Genomic DNA, 21,362 nt, shown 5'->3' with positions numbered 1-21,362 from the left:
GTATTATGTAACACTGTGTTCCCATCCTTCAACAGAAATGCATGGAAACCAAGAACAGCATTCTTGCCCGTCAGAAAGAGATGCAGGTCTCTCTGGAGAAGGTGAAACACCTGGTCCGTCTCATCCAGAGCTTTAATTTATCTCAGACCACGGAGACGGGCATCCCGCATGATTCCAAACCAGACTGCACTGAGTCGGGAACCATCAAAAACTCCACAGACGCTACGCAAGCGTGCGTGAAGGAGAATCCCACCGAGCCCAGCGTGCAGGTACCGGTCACTGTTGCGACAGTCCCAGAACTGCAGACAGAACCCGAGGTAGGCGAAATGGCAGAGCCGGCAACCGCGGTCACACCCGAGGCTGTTGTGGGCGAGTCGAGTGTCGTGGAAATGGCCGAAGCTTTGGTTACAGAGGAAATGACAGCGGCTGCGAAAACAGCAGAGCTTGCGGAATCGCCCCAGGTCAGGGACGTTAAGACCAACGGGGGGACGGACTGCGTTTGTACCGGATTGAACCCGGAAGAAGAGGAGGCCATGATGGATACCGCGGACTCTGAGAACATCCCTCCCAATGGCGGCAGCTGTGCAGAGGATTCTGGGAAGATGGAGGTGGAAAAGCAAGAAGATGTAAGTCACGGAGTCAACAGCAACAACGGCAAAACCTCAGACCCTTCCCAGCAGGCTTTGCCAGCCCCTCTTAGCAGTGTGGACAACCCCAAATAGTTCTCAGTTTCACCCTGAACGTACTTACATCACCAAAACATTTCAAATAGATTTCTTATTGCACCTTGAACTGGTGCGCAAAGTTGCCAATCTATACGTATATAAATATATATTATACATATATATATATTATCTATATCCAAATAAATGTTGTTGGTTTTTTATTTTCTTTTTCTTTAATACATAATGGTAAAACTGTGTCAACAGTTCTTCTTCAACCAAGACGCAGCAAGTCCTGGTTCTTGAAGACCAACAGAGCCCAAAGGTTAAAGGGTTAAAAAGGGTGACTTATGAAAGAGTGTCATGCCAATTATCAGATTATTATTATAAAAAATAGTTCAACTAATAATAACAACAATAATTATGATAAAGATGATGGATAATTTATCACATCAGACCAGTGTGTGCCTCCAGCATGGGGTTTGTTTCATAGATTGTCTTCTCTGGGGCGAGAAAGGCAGGGCGGACGTGTCCAAAGACTGCACCCAACACCCCGTTCGCTTCCGGGCTTGAGTGGACCGACAAAACCAAAAGCTTCTCTTTGCGAGCAGGACAAAAAAAATCAAAGCATCAGTATTCGCCAGCATCGAGGCGAGGATCCTGTTGCTGGCGTGGGATCGACTAAATCAGGACTTGACCAAGGACCACCTATAGCAACCCCCTTCTTAACTCTGCATCCACCTCCATTTCCCAGTTAGAAGTAGGAAGCGTCCCGTTACTATGTCATCTCAGGCTAACCAGCAGTAGTCAGCGCAAGGCAAAGCCCCGTAAGGTTTTGATAAAGGGCTGGATAGGAACGCAACACCGGAAGCCGCATTATCAGTTCTCGCATGGTAGTATAGTTTGAGAAACGATGTTGGTTACGTGTATCGGACGAGTCGGTGTGTCTGTATGCTGTTTGTAAATTGTTTTTATTTTTTATTTTTTTTAAAAAACAAACACATGACACAGTGTATGTATCTGAAGAGTATTTCTTGTTTTTTTTATATAGGAAAATATATTCAGGTCTTCCTAGTCTGCATTGAAAAATAAGTGCTTTTCTGTTTCACGAAACAGTGGTTTGTTATCAAAGGTGTTTAAAAATGGCACGAATTATGCAGGCTCAAACAGAAGCCCATAATGACTGTCTGTTTTTGTTTTAATCCTGAACTGCCAAATGCTCGAGGTTTCGTTTTAATCCGAAATAATGGAGATATCCTCTTACTGTGTGTTTAGTCTAGAATAATGGAAATGTCCCATCCTCGTGTTCCTCCCGAAATCATTGCTTTTTTTTCTGATGGAAACAATAACGACGATGTGTCACAATTTGCTGTCTTAAACTCGAGGGTTTGATGTATGAGCCAAATTGAGTAATAAGGAAACGACAGAAAACCCTTCAATTAAAGCACAAGCTTTATTGCAGATACCTAAAGCAAACGCACTAAAAACCTCTAAGAGACTTTTCGTTTCGAAACGTTCAAGCGCTTAAATCTTCTCGGTTGGTTTTTGTAACGCTTGCCAACTTAACCCGATGGCTTACGTATCTATGCAGGAAGTGCCGTTTGAGGCGGTCTGGTCTTTACTGGCTTCCTGCGTTTCTTCATGTTGCACAGTTTCTTAACCTGTCCTATCGTCTTAACAGCAATGCACGGCTGGCGCCTCTTTTACATGTCAGGCCATTCCAAAACAACATATCCCTTTTATATCGGTGGTGACAGCTTAAACAGTTTACGCATATCAAATTCCACATATTTGTTTAGGACAAGTGCTTAGTTTCGTTTCACCGTGTGCACATTTATTGTTGATTCCAAACAAACCATGCATAGGTTTTTCTGACTCTTTAACCTACAAATGTTTTTCTGTTCAAATGAGTTTGGAGTTTGAGGATTTTTGCTGAGCGTTATATCTGAAATCTGCTGCAATTTCTCACAATCTACTGTGAAAATTCCCATACTCATTGAATACATTCCCATAATGCCCTGTTACCCTTTGAGCCAGTATTGGGTAATGATGGATAAACGTTCATATCATAGCAATCATTACTGTGGCATAACATACCGACGTGAATATTTAAGGCCTTCCAGAAGTCACTATCGTCAGTCTAGAAAACCTTGAAACAGATTACTGTACAGGTGCCTTCGACCCGAAACCAATTCCTCAAATTTAGCCTTCATGTTCGTCCCTCGAAGGGAAACATTCTCTTTCCGAAACGTCACTGAATTAGAAGCACATTTGCAGGTTGTGGTTACGTTGGTGAACTGGTTGTAGTGATGTGCTTGTATTGGTCTGGTCCTGTCTGTATTTATTCAACTTTGTCATCTGCTGTAAAGTTAAAAGATCCCCACTAAAGTATAAATTTGGTCAAGTTGCCTTGAGAGTTTTTAATACTCTGAACAAACGTTTTAGTATCTAGTAATTGCACAAAATTGGTCTGTAAAATTATATTCCCAATAATGTGTTTTGGCTAAAATATTGTGTTAAATATTTATGGATTGAGATTCATTGGGGCATGTGCCCCAAGAGAAAGTTCTGGATATTTAGGAATTTACGCTATCCGTCATTATGCACTTTTTTTGAAAATGTCTTAAGTATTACTCGTTTTTCAAAATATGTTTAAGTGTCTGCTTTGAGTTTCTTTATTTTTTTGTATTACCAGGACTGTTCAGACCAGTGACTATTACTTATTTAATGTCACAATTACGTCTTATCCCTCCTTTAGTGACATCATACCAATATTGATTGAACTTGTACCTGAATCAGGTATTCGGACCTCAGCTGTAAGCCGATCTAATCTGAGAAAACCTGCAATTTGATTGGATAGATACGAAATCCCAGAACACCACCTGTCCAATCGGTTCAACGAATAGCATGCCTTCTTATGCAAATTTTTATATACGTTTTGTCAGACTTTTTTTAAATATGCATTTAGTTTCGAGTTTGTTTTGTAAGGATTTTTATGTAAACTTTTTGTGTCACTTTCCTTTTTACATGTCTGGCAAAAAAAAGAAGAAGAAAATGATGCCAAAATGAAACAGTATACATATGTACATCTTTTTAAGAATACTTTTTATGTTTCAATATGTTTTCACAATGGCATCTGTAGAATATAGTTCATTCATGTACAGTTCAAATAGGAGTTATTTGCTGGTCATAATACTGGGCTCTTGTACGACGAAAATGTGTACGAATCTTACGGACCGTTACTTTCATTCAAGTCTGCCTTCGCTAGCACACCACGCTGAATGTTATTGTTATCTTGGGTCGCTGGGTGTGTACAAGTAGTTTTGAGGAGATATTTATGGTCTTTGATAATCTTGCGAATACATCTGTTGTGGGTGGGGCATATAAAAGGAAGGGGGCGGGAACGACTGAAAGCCACGCATCCAAGTATACCCAAAGAGATTGCTGTTAGGGAGACTTATATGCATTCAAGATACATATCATTTATTTTCTTCTTTAGCTTATAGTGCTGACATGTGGGAAATGCTTTCCACTTGCTTTGCAAGTTATGTCTGACAGTCCGTTACGCTTTGCAGTTTTAATTTGGAACTGTTGAAAGGCGAGGTTTCGGTGTACATTTATGCATAAAAATGAACGATTTTCAAATCCATTCCAATTCATCCTGTCACCTTGATCTTAATAGTGTGTAGACCATCTATATTTTTGGTGCGTTGCAATTCCGCAGTGACTTTGAGGTCATTGTAGTTTCAATGTAGTTTTTGTTCACTTTTCATACTATTTACTCGAGTCATGATCGTGGCCTTCTTGTACTGTTGATGCATTTCATTTTTATTGTCGTGACTTTCCTGGTGTCGTGAGTGTGTGTGAGCAGGTGTGTATGAGTAAGTGTGTTACCTCATCTACAGTCAACTGTTCAATTGGAAAACATTTTGTTTACGCGTGCAAAAAAAGAAGAAAAGACTAAAAAAAATCTTCCACTTGATGAAACACAAAACAGGATACATTGTAGCGACATGAGTAATTAAAAAAAAGAGAAAAAGTTCACCTGGTGTGCTGAACTTAGTGTAAATGGTTTATTACACAATATGAATATTTGTAAAATTGTTTGTATTTTTTCATAATGATTTTAAAAAAAAGGAGTGTGTTTATTTTTTGACTTTTTTCAGTTACAGAGCTTGTCCGCTCTCTCTCTCTATCTCTCTCTGGTCTTTTATTTCCTTGTTTGTTCGCCTGACATTGTAAGTGAGTCAGTTGGGTCTTACCTCTCTCCTGTATTGAGCCTGTGATGAGTCCTTTGTATGCAGTGTTTTGAGAATACTGTAGGAAACATGGGAAGAAATTGATATTAGGAGCATTTGATCAATTTGTATTTATTTATTTTATCATTTTGTTAATAAATCGACAAAGAACGTTTGCCTCCTGTTCGTTATCAGCAAAAAGTGTGTATGTGTCTGTGTGTGTGGGTCAAAACAATACTGGTCCAAAATTCAGTTGAAATATATATTAAAATGTAAAATTAAATCTAGCTCTTATTACATCAGGAGAGGAACCAAGATATTATTACCCATTTATGATAGAAATTGCACCACCACTGTGAAAACAACAATATGCAATCCATGTCACAAACACCACAAATCCAATCGGTATCTTTTTTTCATCTGACATGGATTTTAAATCTGATTTAAAGTCGTAAATCTGAAGAATTTGACAGTTTAAATATTAATCTTGAACTTTCAGATAGTACTGATGTTGTTTGTGATATACTGATTCATTATCCATGATACAAACAGGCCTATACAAACATTGTGTTTTGACCATGCAGATTAGTTTTTCAGTTTCTATAGGAAATATATTAATACAAACCAAAAACAGGTGATTTTATGCGGGTTTTTTGGGGGGTATGCAAGTAGCTAGACCTTAATATTTACCTTTCAGTGTCATTTTATTACATTGATGAATTTTAATTTCCATGGGATGTTGCAAATAACAATAGTAAATGTAAAAATTCTGTATTTTGTTGTCAGGTTATTATTTAAGCTACAAGGATAGATTATTTAAAAGCCAAAAAACTATATTTAGGTAAAATGATGTCCACACAGCAGAAAATAAAAGTGAGGAAAAAACTAACACGACGGAACGCATCGTGTATGAAAAATAAAATCTTGCCACACAGGCTCCGCGCACGACACACGTGAACGCGCAAAAGTTCACCCGCAATCAAACTTTCCCTTTCCTGATTTTTTTGTGCCCGCTCTGCACAAACGCCGCTTTCTTCCGTTTTCCATGTCATTTCCTGTAATAAAAACATGGTGGTCATAGCAGAGAGAGCAGCAGCTGACTGCGTTACAAATATTTGGAGATGATAAACTTTGCGTCGCCCTGGACTACTGAAATCCCCCCGCGCCGCTGCGTCACCACCGCGTTTCTCAAAGCGGCCGACGGCGAGAGGCGCTGCGCCTGACGACCACCAAAGACCCCCGACGCACTGCGTATAATCTTCAGACGGTGAGTTACACTCACTAGCCATTGTGGCCAATGAAAATGGCTTCCGAATGCGTTAGGCAAATTGCCAGTCGCCTTGCAGACGACGCACGAAGGTAGAGCGCGCACAAGGCAACGTGCACAGTCATTATTGTTACAGCTGCTTGATTTCCTGTGCAACTTTTGGCGAACGATATTAAAAACGAACGTGACTTTGAAGAACTTTAGTCTGTTAAGAGATCATAGTTCCTCTGTTTTAATGCGCCCCTCTCTCTCAACAGAGCCCGGGTAGTTTTTTGAGCGACGGCCGGGCGGACCAATCAGAGTGCCGCTCTCTTTGTCCGAACGGACCAATCAGAGCATCGGTCTCTATTTTGCGCGTGTTGATAGCGCGGGCGGGGTTATTTTCGGTCACGCTGCACCTGTGTGTTTTGTCTCCGGTCTTCTGCATGTCTTACGAAAGCAAAATGAAGCTGAGCTGAACATAGAATATTGTTTGTCAAAAAGTAAAATTACAATATATTTTTGAAATAGCTGGATAAACAGAAAATGTTTTGTGTAAATCCATCAATCTTTAGTTCAACTGTACAAGGACATTTTTTAAATAAAAATAATTTGTTTGATTATATTATTTCTTGGTGTGTAACTTTTATATTTTGTGAAGCGTTTACAGCTATTTTATGAATAATTTTGTGTTTTATAATTGTTTAACAGCTGAAAAGGCAGGTTGCCATGTTGACAACATATAGGCCTACTCCGTATAGTATTAATGTATGTTTAGTGAACTGTATCTTTCCTTTTAACAATGAAAATTGATTTCCTATAAAAATGTATTTTTAACAACTAACCTAGAAAACTCCATGGAGTAAATCTTGTGACAACTATAGCCCCAGTTTTTAGCCTATATGCTGAATAAGAAGTTGGCTCAAGCTAAATATAACTGCTCAGGTAGTTTTAGCTTATCTGTCACCAATAATATTTAAGTCACTTATAATTTTCATTTGTTCTGGTAAATGTGTATTGTCTTTAGTGTTGGGTAAGTTACTCAAAAAATAAAGTAATTAAATGGATAGTTCACCCAAAAAAAAAAAAATCTGTCACAATGTACTCACTCTCATGTTGTTACAAACCTGTACGAATTTCTTTGTTCTGCTGAACATAAAGGAAGATATTTTGAGAAATGTTTGTAACCAAACCGATCGTGAAAAGAATACTATGTAAGTAAATAGGGTCAACGAATGGTTTGGTTACAGGCATTTCTCAAAATATCTTCCTTTGTGTTCATCAGAACAAAGAAATTTGGGTGAACCTTTAATTAGTAGTTACTAATAACTTACTAAATCTAAATCCTTTTTAGTAAATATTACAAAGATAGGCTTGAAACAAATCAAATAAATCATATAAAAGTATATAAATTATTCTGGTCACATTTTATGGTCCAGTTCTCACTATGAACTACTTTTGCCTCAATATACTCGTAATTACTGCTTGTTCATGCTTAGAAAAGTAGTTAAGTGAAGTTAAAGTATTGGTAGAAATTGGGTAGGATTAAGGATGTAGAGCAGGGGTCTCCAATCTTTTTGTGAGTAAGGGCTACCACAATGAATAAAACGATCTGGATGGCTACTTTTTAAAATAGTAATTTTTTAAAATGTTAACATACATAAAAGAAGCCAAGCTAATATAAAAAATATGTAATAAATAAATATCAAAATTGAGGCTATTAATAGAATGTGCTTTGGCGGGCAACTCACAGACAACGTGTTGGAGATCACTGATGTAGAATAAGGTTTTGTAGAATCTGGCATTAATATGTGCTTTTTAAAGGTGCAGTGTGTAACTTTTAGAAGGATCTAAAGACAGAAATGCAATATAATATGCATAACTATGTTATCAGTGGTGTATAAAGACCTTACATAACGAACTGTTATGTGTTTATTACCTGAGCCGTTTTTATCTTCATACACTGCGTTTCCCCTTACATGGAAGTCGCCATTTTGTGCCGCCATGTTTCTACAGTAGCCCTAAACAGACAAACTGCTGTACAGAGCGTGTTTTATCACTACTGTACAACAACATGTTTGTCCTTTGGCGACTACTGTAGCTTCTCTATGCGTTTCGGTGAATGGAGGACTGAAGATGGTTGCAATTCACAATCTCACTGCTAGATTCCGCTAAAATCTACACACTGCGCCTTTAAGTATTAATAAACAGCCAATATCTCAGTAATATTAATGTTAAATTAACCAACCAGTTAATAGTGAGAAGTAACTGTAATTTAATTACTGGAAAAATAATAGTAATCGCTTACTTTACTTTATCAAGAAAATTCAATTACAGTAAGTTACACCCAACACTGATTGTCTTAACAGGGTTCATAACTAGATTTTTATGCTTTCTTTAGGTTTAAGATGTTGAAGTGAAACTGGACGCACAGGAGTCTCTCCTTCCTGCCAACATCATGGCGGATTCTTCCTTAGTTCCATCCCAGGCATCCATGGAAGTTGACTGCAGCTCCAGGTCAGCCCCACAATATGTGAATCCTAGAAATTATAAACAAAAAAAAGGTGGAGTGCGTAAGTCCTGTGATTTTAGTCTGAATTGTGAATAAGCGATTTCTGGAGGCTTACTGTAGTTTTTTGTGCATATTAAGCTAGAATAGGAGGATGTATTTTAATATTGAAAAAAATCACCTTAAAAGTGTCATCTTCTAGTTTAAAAGTTTTGCCCTGTTTTTTACCCCAGTACTCCAAATGACAAGTCTTCAGAGGAGCCCAACAAAAAACTAAAAGTTGACCATGATAGTTGTGCCAGTTTATGGTGTAAGTATCATTTTAAACTTAACAGGAGTGTTATATAGTTGAATGAAAATGAGAATTTTTTGTCAAATTAGAAAATAAAAACTTAATTTGCATAAAGGGATTTTTTTCTCTTTTTTTTCGAACTGAAATCTGATATAACTCATTGTTGCTCATGAAATGTTATACAGTCTGTGAGGAATGCAAGGAGTATTTTACGGAGCGGTGCCCTACCCATGGTCCTCCTGTGTTTGTGCCAGACACCCCTGTGACATCAGGGGTGCCCAACCGGGCAGCTCTCACGGTACCCTCGGGCATCAGTGTTCTCCGAGAGAGGAATACAGTGGATGTCTGTTGTGTGGATGAAAACATACCAAAGGGGGCGCTGTTTGGTCCTTATCAAGGCCAACTGATGGCCTCAGATAAACCTTCTGGGCCATATTCTTGGATGGTGGGTTGCATTGCTTCAACACCTTAATTTGCTTTAATAAAAAATTTTTATAATTTCACATTGTAACTTCAGTGTTATTTTTTTACACAGATTGTTGACGAGAACAACAAATACAAATTTATTGATGGAAGTGATGAAACTACAGCTAACTGGATGAGGTAACACAGATTTTTTTTTCCTTTTTATCTATGGATTTTTCCAAAACTTAAACATAATATTTTATACAAATCAAGGTTATAGTTTTTCCCACAAAATTACCATTCCCACCGAAATAATTAAACTAACAAAATAAAATACAATTAAATGACAACAACAATAAAAAAGGCAATTTGGAAAGAAAGAAAGAAAAATAATAAAGATAATAAATATAATATACACATAAATAATGAAAATAAATACCTACAGGGTAATACAATTCAATACTCTGACATATTTAAAGTGGTCTTTACATAATTATGATACCAAACAATTTTAGTGATCACATTTAAACCATTTTCCACAAAACTAAACATCTTTACTTGGAAAAAATAAGTTATTGTCACTACTAAGCCTTTAGTCATATACATTTTTTAGTTAATTATTTAGCAAATGCTTTTATCCAGAGCCATTTATAAATGACAAAATCACAAGTGATTTCTTTAAAGAACGACAATATTTGTGGGATCGCATTGACACGATTCACAATAAATTCATTAAGTATTAAAGCAAGTTCATATGTTTATTTGAGAAATAAATGAAAAGAGATGTATTTATTATTAATAAAAATAACACATACAGTGTCTTTGTTTATAGTAACATTTTAGTTAAAAGCTGTTTCTGAAAATTGTGATAATCTTACAATAAGATGTTTGTTATTGATTTTGTTAATCTCAGGTTCGTTCGGATTTCTTCAGATGAGAATGAAAGGAACCTGAGTGCGTTTCAGCACGGCGAGCACATCTACTTCCGGGTGTGTCGGAAACCAAAAGTGGGCGAGAAACTTTGTGTGTGGTACAGCAGCGAATACATGAGGCGACTGCAGAGTGTGTCACAGGACAGCATTGACCGCAACCTGGACACAGGTGAGATACACCTTCCCGTTTTAAAAAAAAGTTACCCACATAATTTCAAAGTATCACTGAAATGAATTTAAAATGTATACAATTATATTATTTTATATTTATTTAGAAATAACAGATAACAAAGTATGTAACAGGTTACAACAAATACAGTATAAAGATCAGTTGCTATGCTAGCTTAGAAAAAATAAAACATACTGCAAGACATCTGTTGCTTTGGAAAAACAAATTTTAGCTTTATGCATTTGGCAGACACTTTTATCCAAACTGACTTACAGTGCAATCAAGGTGTACATTTATGACCTTTGCACTGCTGACAAACCTTCTACCAATTAAGCTACATAAACATTTACAATAGAGAGCCGCAGGGATGATATATTTTTGTAGGCAGAACAAGGAAGCGAGTTAGCATTTTAGCACTTCCGGTTCCATTGTCCCGAGGTCAATGGGTTTTTTGAATGGTGTTTTGTTAAACTTCTTAAATAAGTTCTTGGGTTAACATAACCTCAAGATATTTTCACGTTTTATTTTATTCATGTATTATACACCAGTAATTCCCTGACTCGTGACTTTTAACGTGTTTTATAAAGGGTGGTTGCTAACAAGTTGCTACATGGGACTACAGATTTAGTCAGGGACTTTAAAGGGGACATTTTATGAAAATCCAACTTTTTCAATATTTAAGTGCTTCTATCAACCTAGAAAATGTGTAAAATAACAACCCACTAACTTGGTTTTGGTAAACCATTCTCTGCAAACATGTGAAAAATAGGCCATTGAAATTTGGCTCCCTTTGTGATGTCAAAAGGGGATAATACCGCCCTGGAATCTGTACTATCCAACCACGACACTGCCATTTAGTCCAGAGATCAGCTCATTTGCATTTTAAGGGACACACCCAAAAACGGCACATTTATGCTCACACCTACAAAGTGCCAATTTAAACATTTTATAATAAATTATCTATATGGTATTTTCAGGTAAAACTTCACATATGCACTCTGGGGACATATTTATTTGATTGTAGTGTTGTGAAATATCCCCTTTAAACGTCTTCACACACATGAAGATCTCAAAAACAATGCAACGTGGCACAATTCCCAACAAGGATTCATCCACAGAGTATTTTCTTATTAGGAACAGGTTTTTAAATGTGTTTAATAATGTTTGAAAGAGCTGTCAAAAGCTTGATGGTGATGATGTTGATGTCGAGAGACCGTGGTGTAGTTTGCGTGTAGCCTAAGGTTAACTTTTCATTTCTAATAAACTCATTTAGACTGTAAAAATGATCTTTTGGACAAAATGTTTAAGTGTTATAAACTTTTGTTAAACACAGAGCTTATTATTTTGCAATAATCCAAGAGTTTATGGGAAAAAATTAATGGGCTTCTTTTTGGCGAGGGACCCAGTGTCCTTCTAACTTCTAGGTTAACCTACAAAAATGCGTCATCCTTGCGGCACTCTATATTATTGGAGCTCTGTATTCACCAATCAGCTTACAGGACCAGCATAATATGTTTAAAATGATTGCAGTCCTTTTTAAATATTCAGACCTGTCTGTTGCAAAACAATCCACTCGTTTTATTTTGAGCATTTTCGATGAACATAAAAGTACCCTGAAGATCCAGACGTGCAGTGGTTTTAAAGGTAAGTGTAACAGGATTATATTTTTATACTGCTGAATTGTTTTTCCTGACCTTCATAACATTTAATATCATAGCTTTGTGGATAATGTTGCATGTACGCTCCCAATTCATATTGTATTAAAGCCAGATGTCTCTGGCTGGGGATTAATGAAGTATTATCTTATTTTATTGCAGGCATGAAATTAGAAGAGCAACATCAAGAGGAGCCGAAAGGTCCGGTGCTGAGATCTGCTGTTCATGGTAGAAGGACCCTCAGCAAACATGGAAGCGATGAGGGAGAAAACCAACCCCAGGCCAAGAAAAAGAAGATTGACCTGATTTTCAAAGATGTCGTTGAAGCATCTCTAGAGGCCGGTCAAAGTCAGAACAACCCCCTCAACAGCACCTTGGCTTTTCCAAGATCAAGAACAAACGTCTGCCAGGTTTTCAGCCCATCTGATGCCGATTGCAAAGAGTCTGTCTTCGCCTCTGGATTGGCTTCCATGGAACACCTCGAGAGCAGCTTCGATACAAAATGTATAAAAACGGAAGAAACAGAAGAAGAAGTGTCCCCACCCGGTGAAGGACCTTCAACGTCTTTTTGCCCAAACTGTGTGAGGCTAAAAAGACGAATCCGTGAGCTGGAGGCCGAGTTGCTCCGTCTCAGAGGACCGGGGCAGGGTGAAGTTATGCCTCCATCCGAGCTCATGCCCAATGAAGACATCAAAGGTAAGTTTATACCTGGATGAAACACTTCTGTAACAGATTTATACCGGTTGTAGATTTTAATTTAGATGTTCTGCTCATTACTGTTGGATAGTTGGGTCTCTCTTCTTTTGCTGTTTTGTGCCTTTTTGCCAAATGTGTGATTGCCACATTTATTAAGATGTTTAAAATGGAAATGCACACCTGATTAAAACATTTATTGAAATCATAAATGCGTGTTTCCTTTTTGAAACCTGCTTCTGTGGTGTAAGCTTCTGCTAGGTTTGTTTGAGATTAATTATAAGGTATATATCTATTAGTGGATGGTATAGAATTTGGGATAAATAGGTTTGAAGAAGGTGCAGACATTTTGGGGTTTTTTTGGACCATTAGAGTTCTAGCAAATAAATGACAGTACCCATGTTTTGTATTCAAAATAATTTAGTGCACCTTTTTTGTAGAAGCCATCACACCCATGATACCAGAAGAGGATGACCAGGATGTTGATTCAGCAGATGAATCCATTTCTGCCGACCTCATTGTGGCTACGGACGAGTCTTCAAAGCTTACAGTGGGCTCGGGTCGTCGGATCCGGCGCTTCAAACAGGAGTGGCTGAAGAAATTCTGGTTTCTCCGTTATTCGCCAACGCTCAACGAAATGTGGTGCCATGTTTGCCGACAGTACACCGTCCAATCCTCCCGCACCTCAGCTTTTATCATCGGTTCTAAGCAATTCAAGATCCACACCATTAAACTGCACAGCCAAAGCAATCTGCACAAGAAGTGTTTGCAGCTTTACAAGCTCCGCATGCACCCGGAGAAGACCGAGGAGATGTGCCGTAACATGATGACGCTCTTCAACGCAGCCTACCATCTGGCTTTGGAAGGTAGGCCTTTTTCTGATCTGCGACCCTTGACAGAGCTCCTAAAGAAGTGTGAACTTAAAGTGGTGGATCAGTACATGAACGAAAACGACTGTCAGATTCTCATCCAACACATCGCTCGAGCCTTCAAAGAAGATTTGGCCGAGAAGATCCGCCTTTCGCCGTTTCTAAGCATCATCATGGACGGCCATAATGATGATCTCCTGGTTGACACTGTCGCCGTTTATGTACAGTTTACTACCACCGATGGGCTTCCTGCCACTGAATTCCTCTCCTTACAGAGACTTTGTGTAGGCAACGTGGAAGGCTATCTCCAGGCGGTGGATAGTGCCTTTGGTGGCCTTGGTCTGAGACTGCAAGACATGCTTGTGGTTGGTTTGGGAATCGATGGCTCCAACATGCCCTCCAGCTTGAGGGCAAATCTTTACATAGGCATACGAAAGACCATCCCTTGGGTGTTGTGTCTGCCTATGATGATCCATCGTCCTCATTTAGAGGTATTGGATGCCATTAGTGGGAAGGAGCTTTCATGCCTGGATGATTTGGAGAACAATTTGAAGCAGCTGCTTAGCTTCTATCGGTATTCCCCACGCATGATGGCTGAGCTAAGGTCAACAGCACCGAATCTGTCTAAAGAAACAGAGTTTCTAGGGGATATAAGAGCCGTTCGTTGGATCATAGGGGAGCCCAACGTTCTCAATGCCCTTATTAAGGATTACCTTGAGGTAGTTGCTCACTTGAAGAGCATAAGCAACCAGACCCAAAGGGGTGATGCTTCTGCGATCGCACTGTCTCTCCTACAGTTCCTGTTGGACTACCAGTCTGTGAAGCTCATTTATTTTCTGTTGGACATCATTGCTATCTTTTCACGGCTCGCATTCATCTTCCAAGGTGACTATCTGTTAGTGTCACAGGTGGATGCAAAAATTGAAGATGCCATTCATGAGATCGGTCAGTTGGTGGACTCTCCTGGAGAGTACCTACAGGAATTTGAGGACAACTTTCGTGAGAGTTTCAACGGCGTGGACCTCAAAAACCTACGTGTTGCCGAGTCCAAGTTCCAGTCCATTCGAGATAAGATCTGCCAGAGGAGTCAAGGCATCCTCGCCCAACGTTTCGATCCACGGAGTCGTACGGTCGTACAGGCTTGTCAAGTCCTCGACCTAGCCTCGTGGCCTCTTAACAGGGATGATCTTGGTGCATACGGAGAGGATGAGATTCTTCTTATTTTTGACCACCTGGAGACTATTCGCTCATCCGGTCGTGAGCTCTTGCAAGAAAGAGTGGATGCCAGAGGAAGTCTAGTAGTCGAATGGAGAGATTTAAAAGCTGATTATTGTAGTGTGAATGGTTTTAAGGAGGTAGTGAGCCACATCTGCAGATACAAGCAACGTTTTCCTCTTCTCAATCACATCCTGCAGGTTGTCAGGGTGTTGCCAACATCAACAGTATGCTGTGATAAGGGAAGAGGGTTCTTACAGAAAATGCACCGAAATTGTCGTTCCAGACTGACTGTGGATCAGACGAACGATCTGCTCATCTTATCAGTTAATGGCCCACCCATCGGGAGCTTTGACGGAAAGCGTGCATTGGACAGCTGGTTTGAGGAGAAATCCGGCAACAGCTATTCGCTTTCGGCAGAGGTGCTGAGCAGAATGTCCAACGCCGAGCAAAAGTCTGTGTTGCATAATATGGATATGAATGCCGAGTTTTATCCCGACTGATCGGAGCCAATTCCTCAGCCAAAATAATTCCCAAAAAAAGCCATCTCATTGGAAAATGGCTGATCGGGACTTTAATGTGATTGGCCAAGTGATTTGACATTGGCCCTGCTGCTAAAATGGCCTGGTTCAGCGTTTTCTTTAAGATGTATGAATGCCTTGCAGGTCACAGGCATGTTAAATACATCAGAATGTTCACATAAATGGTTGTGATGTGTTGATATGTTCAGTGTTTTGTTTCCGAAAAGAAAAGTAGTCATTGAGTACATTTTTGTATGGGTGTTTATATAACAACTCTTCATCGTTTTATTAGGCATTAGTCACTTTCGCAAATTAAATCCGTTAAATTGCGGCAAATGTTTGTACCACATATGCTAATTACACATGCACAGGTGACGGCTTTCTATGTTTTATCCGTATTGCTACTACTATTCGCACATAACTGCCAAAATTCCATTACAAAATTATTTGCTTGAAATTACCTTTTATTGTCAATGTCACACTTGCTCTCCAATTTCTCCGAACACATCACTAATGTTAATTTTACAGAAAAGTCTGAAGTAGTGATGAGTGATCAATACTTGCACACCATTTTTATTATTCCACCTGCAATATAAATAAGCAATCTCTCTGTATTGGTCGTACTCTGTACTGTTGACTGTGTATGAAAATCAAATAACAGCACTACAATTTTATAGCATGCCATGTTGTGTATGCCGTTAATCTCATTTGTAATGAAAATAGCCACTATTTTGCCATGCAGTATATTCCTACCATGTAGCAGACATGCTGTCCCAGACAGCAGACGATTCCGGGGCCGGATCCACACTGGAGTCATCTGCTGTCTGGGGTATATTTTTATTTGCTTTAGTTTTTTCTCTAGTTAACCATTACCAATTTGAAACTATGTGGATGTGCCATTATTTTTTTATGCGATTCGGCACCTATAATGTGCAGTTTACAACCAATATATAAACTCATTTAAAGGTTTCAAATATATAAATATGCAAGGTTTGATTGCCTTACAGCCATTAAAAAAAAATGTTTCTTTGTTATAAATGTTTTGCGTTGTGTGTGATTGTCTGGTTTTATATTTTATGTGCAACAGCCACTGGTGTACACCCATACCAAATATATATGGTTAAACCTACAGCATTTGTACTTCACATACAATCAATGGTAAATAGTTTACACAGACTTTTAATTTGATTCAAGTGCAGACTGCAAACATGGCGTGTGACCTTTTACTATTGGCTATTATGTATATATAAATACACACACATGCATGTATAATTCTAAGAAAAAAATAGATGTATATATTAAGTATTTATATTTCTATATAATATAAATTATATATAAATATAAAAATGTATATACACATGTGAATATTTTTTAAATATATACATGCAGGAGTGTGTGTATTTATATATATATATACATAATTATTATACACACACACACATTTATAAACTTTTATTCTGCAAACGATTTGTTGCGATTAATCCTTAGCCCTACCTGAAAGCAGACTCATATAAGAACAAAGTTTTTAATAGTCTCAGTTCATTCTTGACACTTTTAAAGTATTTTATTTCACATGTTATGTCCAGCAGCATATTTTTTACAGACTTTTAGCGTTATCTTGCCTTGCCACTAAATTTCATTTAATGTACCGGTGCAATATACAATATATATATTTACTCTTTGTATATTATTAACTATACGTCAAACACTTATTAATAATATGTTGCTTTATTATAATAGAGCATGTTCTACAAAATTCTTACGGACTCCCCATTATCGTATTGTTTTCTAAATTTCCATACTTTCATTCACGAATGTTCTCAGTTTTGCACAATGTTGAAGTTGTTTGGTTCACGTTATTTGATAAAGCCTTATTATTATCATCACTGTGTCATCTGTTGTATATCTAAGTTTTTTGTGAATCAAAGAGCATACATGCAGTATGTGAATAGTAATGATTGTTCTCTCTGTCAAATCTAGTGCCATCGATGCAGTCCTGTCTAAACTTGCATTAACTCTTAACTCTACACATGCACAGATTACATTGAATAGCTTCAGTGTGCCGAAACATGAGATAAATTGTTTCACAAAGTCTGCTTAATGTTTCCGAGACATTGAAACTGCTTGCTTTTTACATAGATTTAGCACGTATGCAAATTTTGCATGTTTTCAAGCAATATGCCAACAGTATGCAAGAATGTGCCATATCAATAAATCCATTTTATAATGTTTTAATGAATGTATACATTTAAAAAGTAAAAAAATTAAAAACAACATTCTAATCAAATATTTTAATTTGACAATACACTGTAAAGAATGCTGGGTTATTCTCAAAAAGGAACGAAACCAACCCGTTGGGTTGTAATTTAACGCACACTGTAAAAAAATGTTTTTGCATTTACATTTTTAAATATAATCAAGTTATTTAAATTTTTTATCTTGACTAGTGATGAGTTGCTGGAACTTATAAAACAAAGTTGAATTAGCTCAATATTGTATGTTCTTACCTCAACTTAGACTAATTAATACTGTCTTTTTTCAATGCGTGCACTTCATCTTTGCACGGCGCGTTGTGAATGTGTTGGCATTTGGCCTGGCCCCATTCATTCCTTGGGATCCAGACAGGGATGAATTTTGAAGCCACCAGGCACTTCCATGTTTTCCCTATTTAAAGAGTATTACATGAGTAGTTATGTGACACAAAATTTTTTAAGCAGATAAAAAATGAGAACTGTATTGCCGCCATACAATATAGTTCTCATTTTTTATTCATTCATTAATTTTGTGCCACCATACTTACTTGTGTAACTGCTCACGTAACGGTCTTTAAGTGGGGAGGGCATGAAAGTGTTTGCTGGCTTCCGGGTTCATCCCTGTTTGGATCCTGGGGAATGGATGGGGCTGGGCTGGGTGCTGGCACATTCACGACGCGCTGTGTAGGGATTAAGTGCACACATTGAAAAAAGATTGGTATGTATTCATTTGTCTAAGTTGAGGTAAGAACTTAGTAAAATAGTGAAAAACGGTGGTGTTTGCCTTTAACTTAACTCATCACTAGTCAAGATTAAAAATTTAAGTGCAACATTTTTTACAGTGTATACTGGGTTGTTTTAAACTAAAATGCTGTGTTTTAACCCCTTGTTGGGTCAAATATAAAAAATCTAATTGGTTTAATTTAACCCAAAGACTATTTTGTCCCTTTGTGAGCCAACAATGGGTTGAAAACAACCCAGATTTTTTTAGTGTATTGTGTTTGGAAGTGGTCCACTTAAACACAAAACGTTTTGCTGTTTTTTCCCCAGTAAATAATTTTCTATCATACCTGCCTCTGAACTCGGTTTGAGCAGCAATACATTTATATACAAGATGAGCTGAAAACTTTTAGTTATTACTTCCACTATGTGAATGTGCCAGATGCTTTGAATATTAGACTGTTACCTCACAGTGAGGTATGCCATCCAATAAATGATGTCTGGGGGCGGTTTACATTTCGCATCTTTTGCGCAAGTACATTATTTGGAATGTAGATGTGCGGCAAGCGCGCTCATAGAAAGCGACACAGTTTTTTCAGGCGTGGTGGCGCAGCAGCCAGTTGAAAATACTTCAACTTTTATAAATGGCAAGTGCGCATTGAAAAGAATGAGGAAAGGGCACGGTTTTAGACGCGAAATGTGAACCGCCCCAGTGGACGATGTAGCTGTGTTATTTTCATTTTTTGAATCGACTAATAAAGTAAAGAAACATGCATTTTGGATGATCGCTGAAGTTCATTTGAATGTTGAATAACAGCGTTTTTTTTCTGTTAAGATGTTAGTTATTTTCAAAGTGTTTCTGTGTTTTAGTCCAGGGGTTTTCAAACTTTTTAATGGCAGGGACCCCCACATATGAGGAACATTTGGCAAGGGACCCCTTTCCTAAAATATATCCATATTCTTTTTAAAGAAACAAACACCCCAAGTAATTGGCTACACTTTTCACATTTTTTGCTTTGTCTTTAATCTTTTGAAATTTTCTGAGGACCCACTGGAACTTAAGTTTGAAAACTCCTGTTTTGTATTTGCACCTTAAACCTTCTAGTGTACCCTTTCAAGGCTGTTTTTCTTTTAAATGGTGAATTCTTATAAAATGAGCCAAATTCAAGTCTGTTTCATTTGTAGCTTTAATGTCTTTTTCATCATTATGAGTACCAAAACAAACATGGTCAATATAAATCAACATTTTTATTAATTTACTCATGTTATTATCACAATAATGTACACTGTTGTATGAATTATTATGGCATGTTATTTTAAATGTATTAGGAAAATGTAGTATGGATAATCTCGATACCAGGTATAGCCTAAGGAACAAAGACTTCAGAGGATTGTGTAAATGGCTCTATATTCTTATTCAGTATCTCTTTTCATTTTGCAAAGAGAACGTTTATGGCATCGATTTAGACATCACACACATTTCGCATCTTCCTGAAAACAACACTGGAAACTAAAAAATATGAACTACATGTGAATTTCAATAAAAAGTATGTGGACATGTATTATAGAAACCCACTTTAAGTAAAATGTCATCATTTGGTGAATCTATATTCAAAAAAATAATGCTTTAATAAAGTTTTTTATTACTTCATTTTCATGGTGTTTATTTCACAGTGGATTTGTTATAATGACTTCAAAAAGCAGTTACTTATTATTGCACACTTGCCACATTTTAAGCTGTTAGTGTTGGCCTGCTGCAACCTGCTAAATATGCACCAATTTTTTTAAGGGGGCACAGTGTGCACAGTTCACAGAAATTTGTGCATACACAGACATCAAACGAAATATTATAGCGTTTTCAGTCTTTTTCATGGCACTTACATTTCTAACAATCTGAGCCCCCCTGCCTTCATGCAAAAACCTCCAAAATAAAAGTGTTGACTAACTTTTATATCAAATATTATTCAATCGAAATAATTACATATTGGCATCATATTTACATCTGAAACGGCATGTTTTGTTTATTTACGTTTTGTTTAATGACGTGTTTAATTGTGTCACCATTAATGCATTTTGCACAACATTATCCTATAAAATTAATATAATTTTAAATCCATAAAGTATATAAACAACGGAAATGACATAAGCTATAGCCACGTGATTGATTTGAATGTTCAATAATAATTTTTAAATATAGCTGCAAGCAGCAACACGGGGTCAAGCACCTTCAGCGCAATAATGAGCACCCAAAGCAAGCACACAAAACACAGCAAGCTCACCAAGCACACAAAGCACAGCAAGCACAACAAGCACACAAAGCACAGCAAGCACACAAAGCACAGCAAGCACACAAAGCACAGCAAGCACACAAAGCACAGCAAGCACACAAAGCACAGCAAGCAACATACAACGTATCAATCACCCAGGGTGCATTGAGCACCCAAGGTGCATCAAGAATACAACACGCTGCAAAGAACCCAAAGCGTAGCAATCACAGAGCAGAACCACCGCAGTGCCGAGAAGCAACCGAAAACATGGCAAAAACAGAACATATGTGAACTACAGACAGGTCGAGAAAAATGGGTGAGAAAGAACAAAATGTAATAGAAGAGATGAACACTTGCCTCAGGCGAGATTCGAACCCAAGAACTCAGAATCTCATTGCGTAGAAATGACACCTCAGAGCAGAAATAACAGAAATACAATGTATATGAGAATCAAAAAGCTCAAGTGAGATTGAAAACAAGAAAACATTCTGTAGAGCAACGCTATAAAATGTAATATACAGTAATTAACTATGACAAATAGACAACATCACAGGCACAATTAACTTTACAGACGTATTTCTCAAAAAAATTCCTAGGTGCCAGAAAAATCTGTTTCTCATTTCTGTGCGGATTGCTCCCAACATTATACGAGCAGAACCTGGCATAAAATAAACAAAATTTGTAAAAGGAGTAGTGAAAAGATCATTTACCATATGC

At 37.7% G+C, this 21,362-nt stretch overlaps 2 protein-coding genes and 1 long non-coding RNA gene across 8 annotated transcripts in view; 2 read left to right on the top strand and 1 right to left on the bottom strand.

The window, feature by feature from the left end:
* The window catches only part of LOC129433996 (uncharacterized), a 31,783-nt gene extending 26,740 nt beyond the window's left edge, over nt 1–5,043 (bottom strand). Inside the window, exon 1 of the long non-coding RNA XR_008640549.2 lies at nt 4,925–5,043. This is a non-coding gene — a long non-coding RNA (uncharacterized lncRNA). The remainder of the gene's footprint in view (nt 1–4,924) is intronic.
* phf21ab (PHD finger protein 21Ab) overlaps nt 1–5,075 on the top strand; it is a 31,096-nt gene extending 26,021 nt beyond the window's left edge. For all 5 annotated transcript variants that reach the window (XM_055192765.2, XM_055192766.2, XM_055192767.2 and 2 more), the window contains one exon: nt 36–5,075. In XM_055192765.2, coding sequence (XP_055048740.2) covers nt 36–722 — 687 coding nt within the window. In that variant the 3' untranslated portion in view covers nt 723–5,075. The remainder of the gene's footprint in view (nt 1–35) is intronic.
* Nucleotides 5,076–5,859: 784 nt separating this feature from the next.
* On the top strand, nt 5,860–20,029 carry prdm11 (PR domain containing 11). Of its 2 annotated transcripts, XM_055192761.2 has the most exons (8): nt 5,860–6,167; nt 8,548–8,663; nt 8,889–8,965; nt 9,133–9,392; nt 9,483–9,550; nt 10,266–10,453; nt 12,271–12,804; nt 13,242–20,029. In XM_055192761.2, exons 2-8 carry the CDS (start codon nt 8,605–8,607, stop codon nt 15,386–15,388), a joined length of 3,333 nt encoding a protein of 1,110 aa, XP_055048736.1. In that variant the 5' UTR covers nt 5,860–6,167; nt 8,548–8,604; the 3' UTR covers nt 15,389–20,029. The 2 variants fall into 2 exon arrangements, with proteins under 2 accessions (XP_055048736.1, XP_055048737.1); XM_055192762.2 differs by lacking the exon at nt 12,271–12,804.
* The last annotated feature ends 1,333 nt before the right edge of the window (nt 20,030–21,362 follow it).

The sequence above is a fragment of the Misgurnus anguillicaudatus genome, chromosome 6 (genome assembly GCF_027580225.2).
Source record: "Misgurnus anguillicaudatus chromosome 6, ASM2758022v2, whole genome shotgun sequence".
Classification (NCBI taxonomy): Eukaryota; Metazoa; Chordata; class Actinopteri; order Cypriniformes; family Cobitidae; genus Misgurnus; species Misgurnus anguillicaudatus.
The sequence above is the reverse complement of the archived record's forward strand: the minus strand, read 5'-3'. Positions and strand labels throughout refer to the sequence as shown.

Excerpts from the sequence above, each read along its gene's own strand:
- prdm11 (XM_055192761.2), top strand. The coding sequence starts at position 8,605 with ATGGCGGATTCTTCCTTAGTTCCATCCCAGGCATCCATGGAAGTTGAC. Across the intron at positions 9,551-10,265 it reads ACTACAGCTAACTGGATGAG|GTTCGTTCGGATTTCTTCAG; the intron begins GTAACACAGATT and ends TGTTAATCTCAG. Across the intron at positions 10,454-12,270 it reads TGACCGCAACCTGGACACAG|GCATGAAATTAGAAGAGCAA; the intron begins GTGAGATACACC and ends ATTTTATTGCAG.